At 22.4% G+C, this 23,769-nt stretch overlaps 5 protein-coding genes across 5 annotated transcripts; 4 read left to right on the top strand and 1 right to left on the bottom strand. All coding sequences in view use genetic code 6, as the record gives it.

Moving 5' to 3' along the window:
• Positions 1 to 382: 382 nt before the first annotated feature.
• On the top strand, positions 383 to 3,255 carry TTHERM_00681900 (H-type lectin domain protein; the record flags this gene model as incomplete). The annotated part of the gene is made up of 6 exons (XM_001027325.2): positions 383 to 863; positions 940 to 1,719; positions 1,788 to 1,922; positions 2,131 to 2,430; positions 2,484 to 2,633; positions 2,735 to 3,255. 6 exons carry the CDS (start codon positions 383 to 385, stop codon positions 3,253 to 3,255), a joined length of 2,367 nt encoding a protein of 788 aa, XP_001027325.2.
• A 661-nt stretch (positions 3,256 to 3,916) lies between these two features.
• On the bottom strand, positions 3,917 to 7,086 carry TTHERM_00681890 (kinesin motor catalytic domain protein; the record flags this gene model as incomplete). Its single annotated transcript, XM_001027324.2, has 9 exons — positions 6,875 to 7,086; positions 6,748 to 6,802; positions 5,457 to 6,685; positions 5,323 to 5,373; positions 5,212 to 5,265; positions 4,702 to 5,149; positions 4,279 to 4,638; positions 4,086 to 4,208; positions 3,917 to 4,030 (listed from the first exon to the last, which is right to left on the bottom strand). Exons 1-9 carry the CDS (start codon positions 7,018 to 7,020, stop codon positions 3,917 to 3,919), a joined length of 2,580 nt encoding a protein of 859 aa, XP_001027324.2. The 5' UTR covers positions 7,021 to 7,086.
• An 821-nt stretch (positions 7,087 to 7,907) lies between these two features.
• On the top strand, positions 7,908 to 9,102 carry TTHERM_00681880 (hypothetical protein; the record flags this gene model as incomplete). The annotated part of the gene is made up of 2 exons (XM_001027323.2): positions 7,908 to 8,898; positions 8,969 to 9,102. 2 exons carry the CDS (start codon positions 7,908 to 7,910, stop codon positions 9,100 to 9,102), a joined length of 1,125 nt encoding a protein of 374 aa, XP_001027323.2.
• A 4,977-nt stretch (positions 9,103 to 14,079) lies between these two features.
• Positions 14,080 to 16,427, top strand: TTHERM_00681860 (hypothetical protein; the record flags this gene model as incomplete). Its single annotated transcript, XM_001027321.4, has 2 exons — positions 14,080 to 14,116; positions 14,191 to 16,427. 2 exons carry the CDS (start codon positions 14,080 to 14,082, stop codon positions 16,425 to 16,427), a joined length of 2,274 nt encoding a protein of 757 aa, XP_001027321.4.
• A 2,252-nt stretch (positions 16,428 to 18,679) lies between these two features.
• Positions 18,680 to 20,852, top strand: TTHERM_00681850 (hypothetical protein; the record flags this gene model as incomplete). Its single annotated transcript, XM_001027320.2, has 3 exons — positions 18,680 to 19,010; positions 19,060 to 19,464; positions 19,519 to 20,852. 3 exons carry the CDS (start codon positions 18,680 to 18,682, stop codon positions 20,850 to 20,852), a joined length of 2,070 nt encoding a protein of 689 aa, XP_001027320.2.
• Between the last annotated feature and the right edge of the window lie 2,917 nt (positions 20,853 to 23,769).

Raw genomic sequence — 23,769 nt, 5'->3', positions numbered from 1 at the left:
TATAAATATTTGATAAATTATTAATAAGAATTCGATGGTAAAAATAACCTTTAAGATTATAATATATTTAGTTTAGTTACCATAAGATTTTAAAGATAATCAAAATTAAAATTCTATTGAAATAATTTAAATACCATTTATTATTTTCATATAAATCAATTAAATAAAATCCGATTTAATTGAAATATTTATTGGTATTACTTTTTCTAACTAAGAAATTAGTAGAAACCAGCCAGAATTATTTATTTATTTATACATTCATTTGCTAATTTATTGAAGAGAATTAGATTTGCAAGAAGAAGCATAATTTCATATATAAATTTATAGCTTTAACGATATTTACCAAACAAGCAATAGCGAGAAGGGCAAAAATTACATCAACATGAATAATACTATTTCGATATTTAATATATTATTGGCGTTTCTAATCATGATTGATTTTTTCGTTGACGCTGATCCATTTACATATCAAAATGATCCAAGAGTTATTTAAATTCAAGTAGTAAATTTATTGTAAGGGCCATCTATAAACGCTTGCTCAACTGTAGCATCTCCCTAAACTTTTTAAGTTCCAATAAATTTTTCTCCAGGCTTTGCAGTAATACCTCAAGTAATCCTAGGTCTTGTCTAAATAAAAGGGACAAACTAAAATTTATTAGGATTTTCTGTTGCTGCAACTTAAATTACTACATCAGGATTTTAGATCGTTGTTAATTGCCAACAAAATTTAGCTAGTAACTAATTGGTTACTCTAAATGTTTAGTATTTAGCTACAATTTTGTCTAATGTTGAAATTTTGACAAAATAATATCCTTCCACTGCTTTGTCTTCACTAATAACAGGATCTAACTATCGATATATAAGTAAATTTATTAAATATTCTTTTAAAACCTTATTGTAAAAAAAGAAATATTACTAATCTAATACTTTTTTAAAAAGATGACTAGATATCATTCACTATGACGAAAAAGTAAATTCCTGTAGTTTATCCCTTTTTAACTGGGTTCATTATGTAAAGTGGAGCTGATAAAAGATTTATAATCAAAGCAGAAATTTCGAAAATTGGATTAACTTAATTCACTCATACACTTTCAACAAATTTATTATGCTCTCTCTCTTTTGCCCAAGTTCAATTCCTTACTTTTTGGGGAATAGAAACCTCCAATAATTTATTAGCTGCATAACCTAATAGTGATGATAGACCAAACCCTTTACTTAATAATTTTTGGAATTTCTATACTGATCAACTCAATACTAACCAGACTGCCATAAATATTTTTTATGGGATAAGCTAATTGGATTTAGCTAATTTTAACCCAACTACTCCTTTGACAGGTCCTGATGTCCCAGTTGAAGTCAGTGTGCAGTAGCCTACTTTCTAAGGAAACGAGTATCTATTTAAAATAGGGTCTACTTCTGGAACTAGAAACTATGAAACTTTTGTCCCATGGATTATTTTCTTGCTTAAAAGATGTCCAGCAAACGAATATTTATAGCAAAACTATCTTTGTAGCACCCTTTGTCCCTTTAGTACCTTTTAATAAATTATTAACTACTAAGGAGTATGCTCAAATTGTGATATCAGCTGTTCATAATGTAATGGCCCAAATTCTAATTAATGCACTTAGTGCCCTTATCCAAGTAGAGTTCTCTCTAATGGTATGTGTTTATGCGCTTAAGGATATTATTAAGGAGGTACTCCTTCATAGCTATGCTCATGTAAATATTTTAATTAAAAAAAATCTAAATTTAAAAATAATAATAATAATTTAATTTAATATCAAAAGAATGCAGCTATAAATGTGAAACATGTTTGAATAGTGCTGATAATTGCTAAAGTTGTACAGCTAATAGAGTATTAGCAACTAATTGTGGATGTCCCTCGGGATATTGGGATCAAGGAGTCTTTGAAATATGTCCAAGTAAATTAAAAGAATTAACTTCAAATATAATTGTGATTTTTTAAAGTATAATTAATTCTTAAGTAGATAATTATTAAAATATTTTGACTAAACTTTTTTTATGGGAAAAGATAAATAAATCTATTTGCATGTATAAGCAAAGTTGATGCTTATAAAATTAAAAATAAATTATAAAAATATGTTTAAATTAGATTTTTAAAAAAAATAGGTTGTTTTAGAACATGTGCATAATGTATAAATGGTGATTAAAATTAATGTACTGCTTGCAAAGTTGGTTATTAACTAATAAATGGAGCATGTATTTGTCCTGATGGTTTTTATGATGACATGACAAAGAACTAATGCAGTTAATGCCACTATAGTTGTAGTACTTGTAATGGTGGAACTGATCAAGACTGTATAAGTTGTAATAGTAAATTAAATAGGTAACTGGTTCAAGGAAAATAATGTTTATGCTCAGTTGGTTACAATGAACAGAATAAAATTTGTGTATAAAATACTAAACTAAGTAATTATATTTTTAAGTGTCACTATTAGTTAATAATGTGTTTTTTAAAATAGCTTGCGTTGCTTACTGTGATACATGTCTAAACTCAACAACTTGTTCAATTTGTCAAAGTGGTAGATTATTAGTTTCGAATGCTTGCATATGTCCTAAAGGATATTACAGTAATTTATAAACATCGTTATGTGCCTAATGTGATTCAACATGTAAAATATATTTTTTATTTAAATTTTCCAAAATGAATTTTGTGATTAAATTACAAATTATTATTTTGTTAAAAAAATTGTAAATTATTTTATTGATAAAGGTAAAACTTGTACAGGACCATCTCAGTATGAGTGTACTTTTTGTAATAATGATAGGACCTTGTAAAATGGAATGTGTAAAACTAAATCATCAACCAACGATTCAAGTATAAATATACCTTTGCTTGTAGTAGTAGTATTACTAGTAGTATGTGTGATCATTTTTATACCTTTTCTGATGAGATGGACATATTATTTGAGCCAAAAAATATGGCTAAGAAAACAAGCTATGTCAGAATTTCTTGATATGAAAGCAAAAGAGAGAGAAGAAAGATTGAAAAGAGGCGAAGGAGATATTATCATTCATGACCCAATTATAATCACTGATCCTTCTGAAGATATTTTAAATGGAAACTTAGATTAATCAATCATAAAAGAGTCAGTTCTTCTAAGAGACCACTAGTTACATTCTAAGCTAAAATAGCCTTAGCCTGACAAAAATGGTTATTTAAATAGTTAAAATCCTTTATCCCCAACAAACCCTCATTTATAAGTTTTATCTCCGAAAAAACAATAATTATGATCAAACTAATAACAAAGTGAAATATTACAAATAAGCTGGCTATTAGATAATATAATTTATTAAGAAAATTGAATTAAATCAAATAAACAAAAAAAAAATTAATAAAAAAAAAGTGAATTATAAACAAACAAATAATTTTGATATAAAAATTTTATACATTTATTTCTATAAGTATTATTATAATATTTTTCTTAAATAATTAATATTTATTAAATAAATTTGATTTTTATTTTTAATTTATATTATTTATTTTCTAATAAAACCATTTATTTATTCAAGGTTTTAGTTTTTGAAGTAGTCTACAATTTTAAATTTTTTTCCACATTACATTTTGCCAAATAAAATTTTAAAAAATTTAAAACCCAAAATTAAGAGTACTTTTTTTTTGAGTGTGGGGCATACAAAGTTTTTATTATTTAAAAAACAAGCATCCCTACGGGGTTTGATTAGGTCATAGCGCTTATTAAGGCTTTACAGTAAATGAATTATGATAAAATTAATTATATTGTTTGTAACTTTATATGGTTTTTTATTAATTCATATTAGAATATTAAGATCATCAGTTATTTACAAAATTATTTAATTTGCTTATTTTAAATTTGTGCTTGCTATTTATTTTTTAAATCTGGACATTAAATTTATTATCTTTTTATATTGTCAATCAAAATGTAGCCTTTGATATAAATTTAAGACTTTCTTTTGTTTAAACAAAATTTTCTTCTAAGGGACATACTGTCACAAAAACCAAGGTTTTAGAGTTTCCACCTAAACTGTCCTAAATAAAATATGTTTTAATAATTTCAATAAATAATTTGCAAGAATATGTTTACTTATAAAAGACGAGTTAATTTACTTTCTCTGTAGGGTATCTTTGATTATACCAAAAATTATCTGTCACTGAGCATAGTTATAATTCTTTTAAGAGTAGTCAAACTCTTATTTATAAAAGACGACTATTTATTTTAGAAAGTTAATAAAAAAGCTCTTTTAATTATTTAGATGTTTAATTAAGTAAGTTATTACTTCTCTTTTATTAGAGGTTGCTTAAAAACTTTCAGAGCCTGCTAGATCAACAATATTTATACCTCCTTTTTCTTGATCATTTTCAAATATTTTTATTTAATATATGCAGTGTGATCTAGAAGACCTATTATTTTAAGCTGTTTTATCTGTAATTCTATTCATTGAAGATTTTTTTATGAGACTTAAGAGTTCCTCTGCATTTTTTACTACCTAAAATACTTAATTAACTACTTTTATCCTCTTATTTAGTTAAAGTATCTCCAATTTTTGTTAAATTTTTTCATCAGTTTATAGCAAGTCTCTTAACTCTTCGCAGTAAACTTCAATAACTCCTACTGAAAACACCAAATTTCTATGAATCTATAGGTAAAATTTCAATAATAATTATCATTTTTTCTATTTATTTTTATTAAATTTATTTACATGCACTCTCTCTTTTTCTTTGAACAAATAAGCAGCAGTCCTTGGTAAAATTCCACTTTAGCTATTTATTGCAACATTTTCTTTATCATAAACTCCTTCCATTGTATAAGTCTTTCCACTTCCTGTTTGTCCATAAGCAATAATAGCTATTTAATCACCATTAAGAGCACATTAAATAAATGGCTGTGTTTAATTAAAAACATCTTCTTGTGTACTGTTCATATCAAAAACAGAATCAAAAAAGAATTTAGCATTCTCATCTTGCCTTAATTCTATTACTTGTTTATGTCTTTAGTTAATTTAAATTGTTAGTGAGCTCTGAATTTGCTCTCTATATTTTATTTCAGCTTCATAATCTAAAACTGGTTTGATTCTACAAAATATTCTTAAATTTCCTCTAAATTAAATTATCTGCTCATGTTGTTGTTCTACAATTTTCTCACTCTCTCTAAATATTTTTATTAATTTTTTTAGTGTTAAAATTGTTGATAAATTCATTTTTTAAATTACATAACTTGCCTTTTAAGTTCCTATATCAGCTTTAGTTGTTGTTCTTACTCTTATCTAATAATATTAAAGTACATTTAATAGGAATTTATTTGATCGTATAAAGTAATTTACCTTTAAATTAAATAAGCTTACTAGGCGTTTAAATTCTAATCACACGACTATCTAATTTTAAAAAATATATTTAAAAGTATTCTAATAAAATATAAAAAATAATATTTAATGTATTAATAAATTAATTTAGTTACTTAAGATTCTCATAGTCTGCTTACAGTTATAAATAATTTGTTAAACAGTTATTTAAATAATTTTATTAGTGCTTGTCTTTACATTCATAATATGTCTTTAACTAAAATATTTCCTTTTCTAAATTTTTAATTTTTTCATCTTTTTATTCAACTAATTCTTCAAGATTAATTATTTTGCTTTTCTATTCTTACAGCTTTTACTGCAAAATAGTTAGATTATCTTCATTATTTGTCTAAAAATTTTTTTGATAATCATTATATGTATTTTAAATATTAGATTGATCATTTGGTAGTTTGGAATAGTTTTAGTAGTCAATACAAATAGTTAAATCTTGTAATAATTAATTTTTTTACTACTTTGAATTAATTGTTTCATCTTTTTTTTATTTAAATGGGATATTTATTATACTAAATTCTCCTTGATCTTATTGGTTAATTATAGCTTTATTTATTTATTATTTTGTATCATTTTATGACTCCGTTTTAGTTGTATTTAATTTCTCCTTTTCGAAGATACTTTTTAAATCTTTTGAAGATTAATTATCATGTTATCCCAAACTTTCTATTAGTGTTTAATATAGCTAATCCTGATCTTAAGTTGAGTCTAAAAACGATTATCTTTAAAACTTTTACTTATATCTTAAATCTTTAAATTTCTTTAAAGTTTTATTATGTTTTTAAATTTCTTTTTGCTAGAGTGAACCCTCTTCTTCTTATTCATAAAAAATATTTTCTTTGTTCTAAAAAAAGTCATCATTTGTTAATTTATTAAATGGGTTATCTACTGAAGTTTCGTTCTTTCTATTTTAAGAGAGCCTATTTAAAGATTTTTCTTCATTCTATTTTTAATTATTTCGACCTTCATAATTTTGACCATTTTAAGATATATTTTCTTCTTAAAATAGTTTTTTTTCACCTTCTTAAAGATTTTAATCAACTAAAATATTTCTTTAACCTTCCAAGTTTTTTTTTATAATCAAAGAATTGTCTCTACTTGTGAAATTATTTGGCTTTAACCCAGATGAATATATATGTTAGTTTTCATAATTAATATAATCTGTTTAGTTTTTTTCTTTCTTTGCAGAAATAGCAGAAGAATTCATATTTATTTAGACACTATTTATGCTAATTCTATTTTTATTTGTTGAATATTTTGCCTCAATATCTTCTTCATTAATTCTTTTGCATGAAGATTTTAAAGTTGGACTCTTTGATAATCTTTAACTATACTATAATGTATATTTGATGATTAATATTGCAGAGTAATGTATTCTAAAAGTTATTTATTTACTGGACTTTGTGGTTGCTTCGTGTAGTTGCTTCTCTTAGATTCTCTTTATTATTATCTAAATAACAGTATGTTAATATGTAATAAAAATGAAGAATGTATCAGACAAAAAACATAAAAAAATACATACAGATCTTGCTATAAATTAAGTGAAAACTAATCTTTTTAAGGAGACTTTGACACTCGTTGAGAAGAGGGAGGTAAAGAAATCTTTTTTTTATTTGCAAATTCAAAAGTGATTAAAGATTCGCCGAATCTCTTAGTTTTTGAAAACATTTATAATCTTAAAATATAGTTAATATAAAAATCAAGCTAGCAATATAAATTACCAATTTTAAATTTAGAATTTAAATAAGATTTATCAAAAACCCGCACAAATAATTAATTAATTGCTAACAACTATAAAAAAATTAATTATTCTAAATAAATTTACTTATTAAAAATAATCTTAAATCCCTAAAATTCCAACTAAATGAGTTAAATACTTACAAATCCAATACAGTTACTTCTATAATTTATTAAAACATTTTCTAAATGATAAAAAAAAAGAATACTTAAATTGGTTTTTTTCTATATTAAATTATGTTGTCTTTATTACTTGAAAAGAAGTAATTCTAATTATTAATTTATTTTTATATTTTTAGAACTATCAGTAAATGAATGCAGCAAATTTACAAATTTAGGTTTTTATTCTTAAAATTAAAAATGCTACTTGTTTTTTTTGTATTTTTTGAAACTAATGATTAATTTTTCTTTAAAACAAACTTGTTATATTGAAGATAATATTTTAAATCTGAATTAATTTAAAGGAAGTCATTTTAGTGTAATATGTTAATACATTTATAGTTTACATTAATATCTATTAGCAAATTTAATAATTTGTTTTGAATTAATTTAGATAGCTTAAGGTAAATCTCATCTCATGAAATAAATAGATAGATTCAGGCGTAAAAACTATTTACAATGAATCAATTTATCTTAGAATCAAAGCTTTGCATATTTTTTTAATTTCAGATTTTGTATTAAATATTATAAATATTATATCTACACAAAAAAATAAGATAAATAATTAATTTTTGTATTGATAGTGAGACAGGACAAACGACTTTATAAATATGAAATTAAATACTTCGAAAAAAGAACCTTTAATAGGTGAATTATAAATGAATATAAATTAAACAGAAACCTATTTGCTCTAATAATCTAAGACATAAACTGATTTGATCTAAACTTAGGAGAATATAGATAAATAAAAAGGAAGTAATAAGGATATTCAAAGACATAAAATTAACTTTACAAATACTAATATGCATAATATTTAGGGAATACAAGATGCCGAAAGTCTTATATCTAATGATTATAATAGCCCATTACATGTGCATACTTTTAGTAGTAATAATACAAATTAGGGAGTCTTAACTAATTTTGCAAATAGTTAAAACACATTGTAAAATCCATTTTATGATAAAATATATGACAGTCCTCAATATAAAACTGAGAGGGATCAATCAAGAGTGAGACATAAAAGGAACTTTGCTAGGCAAGATTAGTAGTTTTCAAAAGAAATGTAACTATCTTCACCTTAGAATGAATAAAAAGATAACCTTAAAATTTCAATATTTGGAAAGAGTAGTGCTTTTAATAATTAGCCAGTAACATAAATCTAAACAAGTACTGGTTAAATTTAATAGAATTCTAAACATTATAATAAAATTAGTAGTTTTATTGAGTAGCAAGATGTAACTGTAAAAGATTTGGAAACAAAAAACATTAAAACTTTAAGAAAATCTAAATCTCCATAGCCATAACAATCTATCCTGCAAGAGAGTATGAACAAAACCCCATAAAGTTTTCTTTTAAAGTCTCCAAAATTAGTTTTGAAAAAGTTGGATTTTGCAGAAGGAGATGATTACTTTTTTTTTGATCCAAAAGCAAAAATAAACGATTTGATTATTCCCTAAAATTAAATAGAAAGTTAGAGTTCATCTTAGGTTTAAATGGCTAAGAAAACAATTCTAAAATCATTTTAAAAACCTGTTAGTGTTTCTGAATCTTAAAAATTAAAAAAATAAAAGTCTACTTCAGATTTTGATGATTTACAGATAGAAGATAATTCAAAAATCAATGTTATAAAATCAGACAGTAATCTTGAGAGTATTCAATCTAAAAAAGAAGAATACAATTTATAAATAAATTCATAAAATATTTTAAAAACAAATTAAAGAGGAAGATAAGGAATTATTATTAGTAGTAGCGATTACAATTTGGAATATTTAATCACTTAAAACAATTTTGGCAGATCAAAATTTAACTCTAAAATAAAAGTACTTAATGATTATGAAAAGGCAAGTTATATGAGACGTGCTTCTGATATAAATAAGCTGCTATAATTTCAAAAGAAACATTCTAATAAACTGAAACAAAAAATAGAAGAATTTGTCAAAACTATTTTTTAATTTTTAAAAAAAATATTTTATTTTTAAATTTGGACAGAGACAATTCCTAGCTTTGTTAATGTAGTTTAGTAGGTATAGCATGAACTAAATAATTTACAGCTAAACATCGTTTTTATTGGGCTTCTTATTTTTCTCTATTCAATTATCCAATTGTATAATAATCCTACTTATGCTAGCGATAACAATTTTTAAAATCATATTTTTTTATATAATGAATATGGATATTTGGCTTATTCAGGACATTTATTTTTACTGCTCTTTATATTAATAATTATTAAATTATCTTTTGAAAATGAATAATGTTCTTCGAAAAAAGATAAACCTTCCTTTTCTTTGATATTTTCAGAGTTAAAATGGAATGGCTAAAGAAAATAAATTAATTTTTTAGCCAAAAAAGCTTAGCTCATTGATTAAATCTATGAAAATATTGATAATAATGAAAAATTAGACCAAAATTAATAGTATGCTTTAATTATTTTAATAGAAATGTTAATCCTAGTTTCAGATTCTGCAATATTATATTTCATTCTAGATGATAACTAATTTTTTAAAAAAGCCAATGAATTTACATAAAATAGTTACTTTTTAAGCAGCTTTATTGTTTCTCTCTTGACCTCAACTCTTATGCAACTAAACACTTATTTATTGCAAATAATCTTCGCCTGTTTCTCATAGATAGAATTTAGTTACTTTGAAAAAATATAATATTATTTGATATTTTTAAACCAAATGTTTATCATAATTGTATTTCAATTAAAAATTATTACTTACTTGAATAGCGATTTAAACTTTTATTTTTCTAGTTTGAAAATAGATGACACATTTTAAATATCTTATCTAAATCTTACTCTTATGTTTAGTTAGATAATCGTTCACATGCTTGTAAGATTATTATCATTCCTATATGAAAAAATGTACAATCTAATGTTTTAAAAATAAAAAAAAACAAAAAAATGTATTAATTAAATATATCCTTAATATACATAAAGCAATAAAATACTTTTGTAAGAGTATGTAGATTCAAAATAATAAGTAGTAACAGCAGTTGACTTCTAAAATAAGATAACGATTAATAAATTAGAAGAGCTTGATAATTAAAGTAATAAGAATGCTAATATTATTGTTACTAAAGAAGAAAAATCTCAAAATTTAAAAAATGTTAGTCTTGATAAATTTACAAAATCTGATTTTTTACAGCAAGATCCAGAAGAAAATAGTTAAGAATTAGTTTAAAAAGCATCATTAATTATAAGAGAAATAATTTTTTTGATAACTGTCAATTATTTAGTAGTCTGTAATTCAATTCTTTAACCATCTATCTATGTGGTTGGTCTTGCAATAAATATTACATATTTAATTATCAGTGCATAATAAAGAAATACAGTCTTTTACTATTTATCACTACTAAATTACATTTAATTAAAATCAATTTATTAAATATTCTGCCTTGTTGCACTGCTTTTTTCCTTCTCCTTCAATTTTATTGTGGGGTTAAATGTAAAGCCTTAAAATATTAGCTATACTTCACTTTTCGCTTTTGAATTTTCTTATATCTTTGATGTTGAAAGAATCAATTGCTTTCTAAAATTAGTGACTCTCCCGTAATTTCTTGTTTCGATTATTATTTTTCTTTGTTTCATCTCTATAAAACAAAGAAAATACCACCAAAAATATGAAAACCAACTAATTAGCATGTGTTAATTACTAAAAAATCCAGTTTTACACAAAAATTAGACGCAAATAGCAGAATGAAAGACCAAGAGGACTTAGTATTAAATTCATAATGCTCACTTATTATCAAAAAATATGTATTTAAAAGTATTTATTTCCCTATGTTTCTTATTTTAAATTTCTAAAATAAATAATTTGTCAAAGATAAAAGTTAAAAAGGGATTGTTAAACTAATTTAAATAAATTCATTAATAATATTTTTTGTATTTTTAGCTGAATGAATATCTGCTTTTTCTATTAAAATGAAGTGAATTCTTATTTTTTAAATACCTTGCACGGTAATTAAAGAAATAGTGTAACAATATTTAATAGAGTTTATTATAAAAAGAGAGTCATCTCTCTAACAAATTTTTAATTAAAACTAATATAATCCTTTCTTTTTCTAGAAGAAAGATCATCCTTAACTTTATTGAACTATTCTTCCTTGTTAATTATATGAAAAATTGGTGAAATACATTAAGAAATTTACATATATTCATTTAATTAAATTTAAACAAAAAATAATTTAAAATCACATAAAAGCAAAAAGTGATCTATGCCCATCAAATCGAATAGAAATTTGAAATTATTCCTTATAAAAGTATCTTTAAAAAGCTTTTTGCATCAAGAGTTTTTAGATTAATTATTTTCTTGTTTATTAATTTTTTTAATTGATGAGTTTAAATAAATGCTGTGGTTTTTTTGTGAAAAAAAACTAATTAAAAATTACCCACTCTATGAAATAATAACAACTTTTCCTACATATTTTTAAAAAGTGAATTGATTTTTCCTCTAAGCTATTAAACTATCTCATTAAGATCAAAAATTTAGCTTTTATATCTGATTTTTTAGTTACTTTCTTGCATTTATAGCAATACGTATTACGTAATTTATTTCGTCAGGTCTGCTTAGAAGAAAATACTCTCACCTTATCCTACAAATTATAAAATATTTTTTGATGAGATAAAGAAATTTAAAAAAAGAAGTTTCTATGTATAAACAAAATGCAGTATAAATTTGATTAATTCTGAGTTTAGTTTAACAAATTAAATTCCTTTTAATTTAGTGTAAGAGCTTTTAAAGATAAGAAAATCATCTAAAAATTTACTTTTTATGTGTGTAACTTTAGTTTTATTAGCTATTTTTAAAAAATTAATTATCTATATTTACAATAGATTGATAAATTTTGTTTAAATTACTAAGTTGATTGCCCTTTTACAAGTAAATTTAATCGATTTCATCAGTAAAATAAAATAAAACAGAAATATAAAACTAGTCCACACTTATAGCTTTTAAATTTTAAAAATAAAATAAATCAGTTTGTTTAATTGAAAAATAATCTTAAAACTATGCGCTTATCTGATTCTTGGAAATCAAGCATTTAGATTGCAATTAAGTGTTGTAGAATTTGGGATGATGTCATCAAGATTATACCTATTTTGATATCTTATTTTTTATAAATTTATTTTTTATTTTTAAGTTAATAAATATGCTTCAGAAATCAAATTCAATCTCGTAAAGAACAAAAATAGAAGAAGTGTTTTTATACTGGAAATCATTTTTAAATTTAGAACTATCTCATATTTACAATAATAACTGTAAATAAATTTCTTGATATTGGTTAAATCAAATTATGGAAATAAATATTAGTTGAAAATCATAATCAGTGAATACTATTCTTATCTATGAAAAGAAATGTGGATTAATTATTCTCTCCACGGATGTTAAATGTTTCAAATAATTAAGGTTTGTTTTGGTCTATTAAAATAAGAAAAAATAATAATAATTTTTTGAAATTAATTACTCCCCAAGCTAATTTTTGTACTTTTTATTTTTTTTTCCAAAAAAATTTACAATCTAATAAATATTTTAATATTATCTTGCAAACATGTGTTAGTTACCATGTCTTATTTTTTGAAATATTACTTGAACAACATTTAATGATTATCTGCAAATATTCTTTATTTAGATGTTAATATAAAAAAGATTATTAATTTATTAGTATTTACTAATTATTTAAAAAAATTAATATATCAGTAAAATTTAAATTCTATATAAATAGCTCAAATATTTCTTTTACTTTAGTGTCATAAAATGAAACAAACACTTTATTTTTAGATACCTTTGACAGATCTCTGCATTCAGTTTTGATATTTAATAAAATATCAGCTATATTACTATAAATAAGTGGCAGGTATTGTGGAACTTTATCGATTATTTACATTTATTAATATGAAAATCAATGGGATTATTAAACTACTCTCGTTTAAAAAAAGAATCTCTTTTAAACAAATAATAGGTTTAGAGTGGGTGTAGTAATATTTGAACAATGAATACGCTACAACAAAATAATCTTTAAAAAAATAATAAGTGTTATTAATTTCAATAGTTATGATAATAAATACATACACTCACTTCACACTCTGGCTGTATTGAATATAGTAATTAATTAATTTAATTAAAATTCTAAAGTTGTCAATTCATACAAGAATAAGTAAAATAATCCTTACTTTAAAGCAAAACCTAATACAAATACTTACTTTAGCCAAAGATAGATAAATTGCTATATTAATACGACACTTCTGAATTATTATCTTTATTCTATTTCTAAAAAACTCTAGTTGTGTCATAAAATATATATTTTTATAGTAAATTTTCCATAAAATATTGTAAGATTATAAAAAAAGCTATTCAAATCGAGCCTTAATATTTTAATTGAATTGAATAAAAGAGCAAAAATAAATGAAAATTCAAGCTGAGAGAGAAAGCACCAAGAAAGAAAAAATTAATAAGTATAGAATGACTTAGCTTGAAAGGATTACTGAGATAGAATAATAAATAATTATGGAATTATTTCCAGGCAACTATAAGCCAATCAAATTGCCACTTTAAAAGCGCGCATCATTCAAAATCATCTCAGTACCCTAAAATAATCATAATTAATAGCCTTAAATCTAAGTTTTTCGAAGGTTATTCTAGGAAGAATACAACGTTTTTGAAGCAAATCACACTTTTTGGGACTTAAACTAAGATTACGAGTTATCTGGCAATCCTAAAAGTTCATTAAAAATTTCAGAAACTCAGAACAAAATAAACAAATAAAGCAAAACATCTTATTAAATGTAGATCGAGAATAATAATTACAAAATACCAGCACAAGCACTTAATAATGTTAATTTGGAAGAAAAGCGACATTCTATTATTCAGTAAACTTAGCCAAAAAATTAAAATAATCTAAAAGTAGAATATAATAATCATTCATTCTAATTTATTAAAAAAGAATGCGATTAGCAAAATAGCAACAAAAAAGACTCATTTTTAAAGTAAGAATATGTTAAGAAAGAAATTATTTAATGCGGGTAAGAAAGGTTAGATAATTCATTTAGTTTAAGCGGTTTTTAATCTGATTTCATAGAAAATATAATTGAGATTGAAAATCCAGGTCATTAGCAATCTAACAAATAATAAGCTATTAAACCTAAAGATAACCAAAACTCAAAAAATGTTAATTCTACTTCCAAACATTTTGGAATGTATAGTAAAATTGAGTATAATAGCGATGACTCTGAGTAAAATTTTAAAAATTAATTGAGTAAGAAAAAAATTTTAAAAATTGAAAGGAAATCCAAAGAGAGATAAAAAAGGAGTAAATATTATGAAAGAATGGCCATTAAAGACTCTCTTTAAAGTGAAGGAGAAGAAAATAATGAGCTTTACGTTTAAAGTAGAGATATTTTGATAAATGGCAAAAATTTTGAAACATTTGGAATTAGGAATAAATTTATCAATGAATCACACTGGCTTCTTGGCGATTCCAAATTATGTATTAAATAGAGATAGGAAAAGGCTATTAACTTTTTAGAAAGCTTTTTAAATATAAAAGAAAAAATACCAAATAATCATAATTTAAAAAGAATTGAACTTTTAAATGTATGTTCTTTTGCCATTTAAACATCATAAATTCATAAAGAAATACAATAATATTTGATGAATTACTAAATATAAAATTTAGACACTTCCTAACAGGGAAGCCTACCTGTTCAAAGAAATATTTTTGCATCAAATCAGATAGATAAATCTTCAAACGAAAATAGCAAATCATTTATTTTAAATAAACCAAATAATAGTTCAGAAAATTAACGAAAATATGAGTCCAACATTTAAAATAATAATTAGTTTCATCAATAATTGCCACCAACTTCACAGTTTATTAAGCTTGAAGCTCAAAATTATAGTATAAGATAAGAAGAGCCCATTAACGCTCAAGAGCTGCTTAATTTAGCTCAGATTTATTACTCCAAATAGCTTTAATCCACATCGCAAAGTTAACAGATTGAAGATTAAAATGTTTCAGGCAAGCTAGAATATTAAAATTTGAACAAAAAGTGCATAATCAGTTAATCTTAGTTAGTTGATAATCCAAAATCTTCTAAAAAAACTAAAAATAATAACAGATTTCAAAAATTGCACGAGTATAATTTTGATTGTCCCCCAGAAGATTCAAGAGAGATTGACTAAGAGCAAAACTTTTAGAAATTTAATTAAGAAAATTAAAAAGAAATCTAATAAAAAAAAACTGAATAATAAAGTTAGATTTTATTTGAAAGAGATGAAGTAGAAGAAGAACAATTCAGAATAAATTAATTAAATTTTAAATAGTTATAAAACCAAAATTCAAATTGTGAAGAAAAATAACAATCAATTAGTAAAAATAGTGAAATAACTAAAAAAGAAAATGCTTTAAATTTAGACTAAAAATTATAAAAGAAAAATAGTAAGAATGAAACCAATCAATTAAATAACTAAGCATACTATTCATCTGTGATTAACTAAATGTTTAGCTTATCGTTCAAAAACTAAATTATAGAGGATGAATTTGACTTTAACAACATCAAAACTTCTAAATCAATTTATAGTAATTCTGATCCTTCCAAAAAGTAGTTTGGAATAGAAGTAATGGTAGTCAATTCGGACGAAGATGAAATTTAAATCGAAAGAATTAAAAGAAATTATGGCAAATTCCATAATTTTAATAAGCTCTTTATGTACAATGTTGTAAAGATGTTTTCGGAATATAATCTAGACAATTTGGGAGTGCCAAATATGATAATTTAAGAAATAATAAATATTGTAAATAAAATCAAAATTTCAGCTCGTAGAAGAAATAATTCGAACAAAGAAGTTTAGTACGATTATTTTTCAATAGCTCATTATAACCTTCTTTTCTATTTAATAAAAAATTCAAACACAAACATAATTAAAAATTAATTTGAATATATTCATTTCTACAAAAAATGTTTCAAAATAAATATATAATCTAATTCAACTTAATCCTTAACTGTCACTTATGCGAACATCATCAAAAAATTTTGCTTCCTTATATATATGAATTCCATATAAAGATCCTATAAATTAGCCAGCTAGGCTTAATAGAAAACACCCCGTTAGGAATATATCCTAAAAGCAACAGAGGGAATATAAAGTCTTCATCAAGGAAATCTAGTAAGACGTTTTTGAGTTATAAAATAAACATTCTAATAAATTAAATTTATATAAAAAAATTTATGATATTTAATTATATTCTTTTTTTTAATTGCTTAAGCTTACTAAAATATAAAACCAATTAAATAAATTATTATTTTCTTTATATTTATTTTTATACTCCATGTACTACTTTAATTTTTTTCATAATAAATTATAGAAAATTCATTAGCTTTCTTAAATAGCACAATTTCTTATTTAAATAAAAAAAATTAAATCAAAGTATAAAGATAAAAGAAACAAAAATTCATAATTTATCATTTTGATTATTTTGATTGACTTTGTTTTATTTTTAATATAAATTTATTTTTTTCTATTCACTCAATTTTAAAAATTTTTATTTAAAAAGTTATTTGCATTTATTAAATCATTAAAATAAAATTACAAATAAATATTTTTCTTTATTAAATTTTTGTATGACATTATTTTTTTAAATTAATCTCGACAAACTCAATTTCAGAAGCTTCTAATTTTATTTAAATTTATTAAAATCATGAAAATAAAATTACAAATAAATATTTTTCTTTATTAAATTTTTGTATGACATTATTTTTTTAAATTGTTTTCTGTTTACTCAATTTCAGAAGCTTATAATTTAGAAAGATATTTCAATATATTAAAATAATTTAAGATTATAAAACAGAAGAATAAAAATTTCATAAATTAATATTTTTAGTATTTTATTTTTTAAATTAATCTCTATTTACTCAATTTCAGAAGCTTATATTTTAGAAAGTTATTAAAATATATTAAAATCATTTAAGATTACAAAACAGAAGAATCTAAATTTCATAAATTAATATTTTTAGAATTTAATTTTTAAAATTATTTTATTTTTTTGAGGTAATTTCTATTTTTTCAAATTTCTTAGTTTTTAAAGATATTTAATTGAAAAAATTAATCAAAAAAAATCAAAATTTTATAATTTAATACTTTGATTAACTTAATTTTATTTTTAATAATATTTTTCTTTTTATTTATTTTCTCATATTTCATTATATGATTTTGAATTTTTGTTTTGAATTTAAAATTAATTGAAATCAAAAGAAAGACCTATGATTTTTTATTCGTTATTTATTTTGCATTGTTTAATTTTGTTTCTATTAGAATAACTTCTATTTTCTAAGTTAGCACAAGTTTGGATTTTTATTTTTAATCAATTGTATAAAATTAATTAAAATCAAGAGACAAAAATGTAAAATTTCCTTTTATAATATTTTGCTCTACTTGATCATAAATCAATTAATTAAATTAAGATTTTATCAGTTCTATGAATGGTAAAACAAGTATGAATGAGTCAATTAAATAATAATTATGTTGTTTTTTACTTATTTAAATAAATGATTATTTGATTTCCTTTTAGTTTAAGTATTTGTATTAGATTTAATTGTTTTAAATACTAGATAATGGTTATTAGTGCTATTTTATAAAAAATATAATTTTAATATAAAAAAGGCTGTACGTACACAAGAATTCTCAAAAATAAATTAAAATTAGAAACACTGGCTTTTAAATTTGGTTGAAGCGTTGATGAAACCAAAAAGCTAATAAAATTACTGGCTTTCGAAATTTATACATTCATAAGTTAAAATTAACTCGTTTTCAAGGTCGGATTTGATTGTTCACTTTAATAACATAATAAATAAATAAATAAATAAATAAATAAATGGCGACTTCATTTTAAACCAATTAAAAATTAAAAAAGAGAATAAAAAATCGTAAAATTTACTTATGATTGATTGTTATTTTAAGATGGGCGATGTTTATTAAAATAATTATATATTTTTATTAATAATTTTTCATAATAATTTAAAAAATAGTTAAAATAACTTGAAAATTGAAATTAAATTTATTATTTTGCTTTCAAAAAAATGACATGAAAATTAATTAGTTTACAATCTTATAATTAATTAAATAATTTACAAATTGTTTTTACTTTTACTTAAAAAAACTCCAACTAGTATTTCCATTTTAATAGCATTTACATTTATCATTTAGCTGATTGATTGATTGGTAGCTACTTATTTTTTAGCAGGAAAAACTGTGTTTAAACTCACTTAGTTAGTCTCCTCTTATTGTTAAAACACATATAAAACCTAAAGTAAACTTTAATTGCTATAACATTCAAAAAATTAATAATAATTATCTAACATTTAATTGAATAATAAAATAACTAATGCTTTTTAAATATATTAACTGAATAACATCATATAAAAAAGTTGATTAAAATGATTAATTTTCCAAATGAGAGATTCATAACTGAAAACACTGTTGTATTAGATTAAAAATCTATTTTAGATGCTTTTTACTCCAACGTTCCACTTCAAAAACGAAAGCTTTTCAAATTTAGTGCTTAGAGGCCAAAAGAATCATCGTATAGATATATTAACTGTAATAAGGAAAAAGATGGTTCACATTAGACATGTATGCTTTCATAAGTATAGCTGATATCATCTTTTATGGATTAGAATGAACCTTTTTCTATATTTAACTAATTAAGGTATTCATCTACTCAATAACGCAACAACAGTTAGGAAGAACCACATATATTTTTATTAGGTATCCTATAATACTAGTTATTCAGAATTAAAAATATATTTATAAATAGGTAAAAGACGATTCAATTCCTGCTAATTACAATTTGATGTCAATGATGAGTGCAAGATAGAAAATGGATTTGGGTAAAATATCTAAAAAAATGTGATTAAAAAAAAAAAATTTTTATGTGGAGGATCATATAAGAAAACTAATTATGACTCTAGCAGTAGCTTTGAATAGCAAAGTAAATGCTAAACTAAAGCAGCTGCGATCAGTACCGAAGAAAAGGAGTACTCAAAATTACTGAAAAAATTCAAAGTTGAAACAAAATTAGAGTACAAAACTGAGTATTTAGCAAATGAATTATATTAAAACGATTTATAAGATTAGTTAACGCAAATCTAACGACATACAAATAGTGGATTAAATAAGAAAAATGACTTAGTTTTGAGAGAAGTTAAAATCAATAAATAACGTAAATCTTATTAATTCAACAACTTAAAGCAAGAACAACAACCTTTCATTTAAGATTAAATTACTGAAGCAGATGCAGCTCAGAATGATTTCACTAGAATGTTGATAAAGCTCGAAGATGGTCGAATTTTAGAGTAAGTTATTCATAATAAGAAAGAGCTTCCTGAAGTGAGTTATTGGGATAATAAAGAACTTGTTTTAAATATATATTAAGCACAGTAATCGCTGAACAGCTTTATTTAAACTAAATCAAGAATAAATTCGCTGTCTGAGCATTTATAAAAATTAAACGATTGCATCATACTGACCTCATCAGCAAGCGTTGGCAACCAAATTGATAAATTCTTTTCAACATTAAATCAATCTTCTACATTTTTTGCTTCAACTTATTAACCTTCTTCCGCTGTCCACTAAAACAAAATTTATCAATCTTCAAAAAAAAAATTTGAGATTTAAAAATCACCATCTCCATTTTTAGAAATAGATAGTCTTATCGATGTGAAGCAAAGCAACAAATATCATGAATAGTAAAATAGTAAAAATATAAATACTGATGATAGTCTTAGCTTAAGTGAAATTTCTAATTTTTAAAGTGATGGCTTAAGCAGTTTTAAAGAAAATTTGTGCGAAGTTTCGAAATACTGCTCTTCTCTCTTCAAATTTTAGATAAAAGATTCTTCTCTTTTGAAGTAGTTTAAGTTCTCAAAACAGAAGAAAACTTTGGCATAATAGAATGAAAGAATCGAAGAAGAAAGCATTGAACAAGATGAAGGTATTTAGCAGAGTAAAACTGGAGAGTAAATAATTAATTAGAGCCATGAAAGTAGTAATAAAAAATAGTCAATTTAAATTTTATATGAAAGCAACAATTCAAAGCTTAAAAGATATGGCAAATATCATAATTTAAATAAACTGTTTATGTACAATGTCCTTAATATGTATACGAATTCTAACCTATACAATTTTGGAGTACCCGAGAGTATTTCAAACATTCTTTAGTTAGTTATTTAGAGATTAAAAATTAGCGCTAAAAAATATTCAAATGTAAATTAGAAACTACCATTTAATTACTTCTCTCATTCCCATTATAATGTCTTGTTTCTCTAGCTGTCTCAGTGTAATATAAAGGAGTTGAAATAACAATAAGAAATAGTTTAGCTTTATAAATACTGCTATAGCATAGATTTAATTGATGACGTGATTCCTCATTAGCTGTCTTATATTAACCTAATAAAAGCGTATTTCTTTTAAATATTCATAAAGTGTATCAATTACGAAGATATTTAGACCGAAAAAGCTCAAAAATAAGACTCACGTGATTTGTATACATTAAAAGTAGTAAGAGGAATAAGGAAGCTAGCTTCTGGTTAGATAATAAAACGCTTTTGAAGAGAGAATTAAAAAATAAATAAATGAGATAAAATTATTAAGAAGAAATTAAATAATAACTGAAATATAATAATAATTAATAATAAATAGAATTTATCATACTATAAAATATAATTTAAATTTTTTAATTATAATTAATAACACCACTTGAATGAAAAAAGAACAGCCTATTAATTTATTTATTACTAGAATAAATAATAAAATTGGCAAAAATAGCTGGCCAAGTTCAAATAAAAGTCTATTCAAGTGTTTATAGTTGAAAACAAACCTTCACAATGTTTATAATCTATCATTTATACTTTGTATAATAAATACTAAATTAGATTTAATATAATTACTAAAAATACTTAAAGATCTATATTTAAACATTAGAAATGTCTAAAAAATATTTACTTATTATTGTAAATTATATTTGAGTAAATAACCTTTAAGCCTTTTTTAAATTCACAAATAATTTCTTTTAAATAGAAAAAGTATATAATTACTTTACATTTTTAAAATATAAAGAAAAATGTTTGTTTTTAAATAAATCAAAATGCAATTAATTTTTTGTTTTATTGCATCAAGATAAATCACTTCAATTTTAATAGAAAGTAACACAACTCAAATTTTAGCTTATTTGTATATTTTGGAATGATAAAAAAAGCTTTATAGTTATTTATTAAAAAAATCTATTTATCAACAAGCAAGCAAACAAACAAACAAAATTTATGATTTTCTTAAAGATTGATGAAAATTGGAGGAATTAAAAGTCTCTTTGTCTATTTTTTTTAGTTATAATAAAAAGAGAAACAAAAAATTTTTTATTACACACGATAATTTACTATTTTCGAAATATTAATAAAAATAAAAATTTTCGATTCATCTAAAATATAATAAAATTTAAAAAATATTTTTTGTTGAATAAAATACTTAAGAATACTTTAAAAAAATATTTTTTTTCTTAAAGTAAGCATTTATAAGAATAAAAAAAAATACACGTTTATTGAAATATAGATATTATTGTAGTGTTTTTAAAATATTGGCAGATAGAACAATAGAAATTTATTTAAATATGATTATCTAGATTTATATATAAATTATCTGGTTTCATTTCATTTTTACTAAAAAAGAAAATAAAAATTTATTATTGATACTGATATTTACATATTTTTATTGGATTGAAATATTATTGAAATGTTTGTTTATTCTAAAGAATAATTTCAAAAATATAAAAAGCTATTTTAAAAGAGATTATTTCAAGTTTTTGCTAAATTCTTAGTAATAAAAATTTACAAATTGAGCATAACAGAAAATAAACCAATGTTTTTTACTACAAATTTAATGTTTATTTGTAAAATATTTGAAGCTAATTATTAGTATTTATATTCACAAAAATAATTATTTTTAGCAAAGACTTTATTTTTTTCAACATGATTTTTATTTTTAAGTTTCTTCCCTTGATTAAAATAAACTGCCAAAATCTAATTATTAAATAAAGATGACAACTTTAGATAGCAATTTGAAATACTTAAGTTTTCAGAAATTTATTTTATTTTGTCTGAGAGCACAATGAATATTTCTGTAAACTTTAAATCTATTAATTTAGGAACAAATTTTCCATTTTTTCAGAAATAGAGCAGAGTTGAATGAATCTAATCTTTCTAAATTAGATCCTACACATTAAAAAAGACTGTTCATATAAAATACCAATAATGAAACTTTTATTAAATCTTATCACTTAAACATTTTATTTCAAACTGCAAAAACATATCTATAAAGTATAGCGATTGAAATATGTAGGGCTTATCTCTCACCTGTTGTTCCTAACTTATAAAACAAATCTGTATTTTAATGAATTAAATACAAATTAACTTTAATGATATAATTGGATCTTAAGCTACAAATTTATAGTAAGATAATGAATTTAATATTTTTGAGGAAGTACACCATTCATTTCATTTATCCACCTTATCTGAATTTACTATAAAAAAAGAAGATTGATACCTTAGCACACAAGTTTTTTTTAAAGCCTTTTCATACATTTTTCCTTTGGAACATTTATCAATTTTTATGCAGCGGCTACCCAAAAGAAATAGGATTTTACACAACTTAATGGATATCCAAGAGCTATAAAGTTTTATATCTCTTAATTTTATTCTTGTAATATATAAATGATAAATTACTTTTAAAAATCACAACTTAAATCTCAACCTTACAATTTTATTCCATTACTTGTTGATAGGTGTTAATTTATTAAGAATATGAATTCAGTGAAATTCTCTAATCAATCTTTTTCAATAAGAAACAAAAATGTAAATTAAGATAACATAAAGCTGATTATTATTATTATTATTATTCATTCTTTGATTATTAATCTAAAACCAGCGCGCTGGAATTTTTATATATTAGATATTTCAATACTTATTTTTAGCTGTAATTTCATATTTAATTACCATATTTTAATTCAAATTCAAGTTTCAAGCATTAATATTTCTTAATGGATAATTTGATTAAATGAATTAGGTTCTTAGATTTATTAATTTACATGGATTTTTTTATATTGGATTTATTATAATAATCAATAGTTCTTGAAGTTGAATTTTATTGATCATTTATTTATTATATTGATTATATACTAATGGAATAATAAATTTGACATAAATTATTAAAATAAACAAAATCAAGAAATACTAAATAATATTCTAAAATATTTACCATAAATTTAAAAATATTTACATAGTTTTTGTTAAGATTTAATTAAACATCGCCCCTTTTCTATATAAATTACTTAAAAATAAAAAATGTATTAGTCTTAATCAAATTTTTTATGTTGTAATATTATTATCGATATTAGTTGATTTCGATTTTATTTACAAGGACTTTAATTGCAAACAAAAATTTATTAATTAAACCAAATTTATATTACATTATATTA

The sequence above is a fragment of the Tetrahymena thermophila genome (assembly GCF_000189635.1).
Source record: "Tetrahymena thermophila SB210 genomic scaffold scf_8253891, whole genome shotgun sequence".
NCBI classification, from domain to species: domain Eukaryota; phylum Ciliophora; class Oligohymenophorea; order Hymenostomatida; family Tetrahymenidae; genus Tetrahymena; species Tetrahymena thermophila.
Note: the sequence above shows the minus strand (reverse complement) of the source record. Positions and strands in the feature narration are given on the sequence as shown.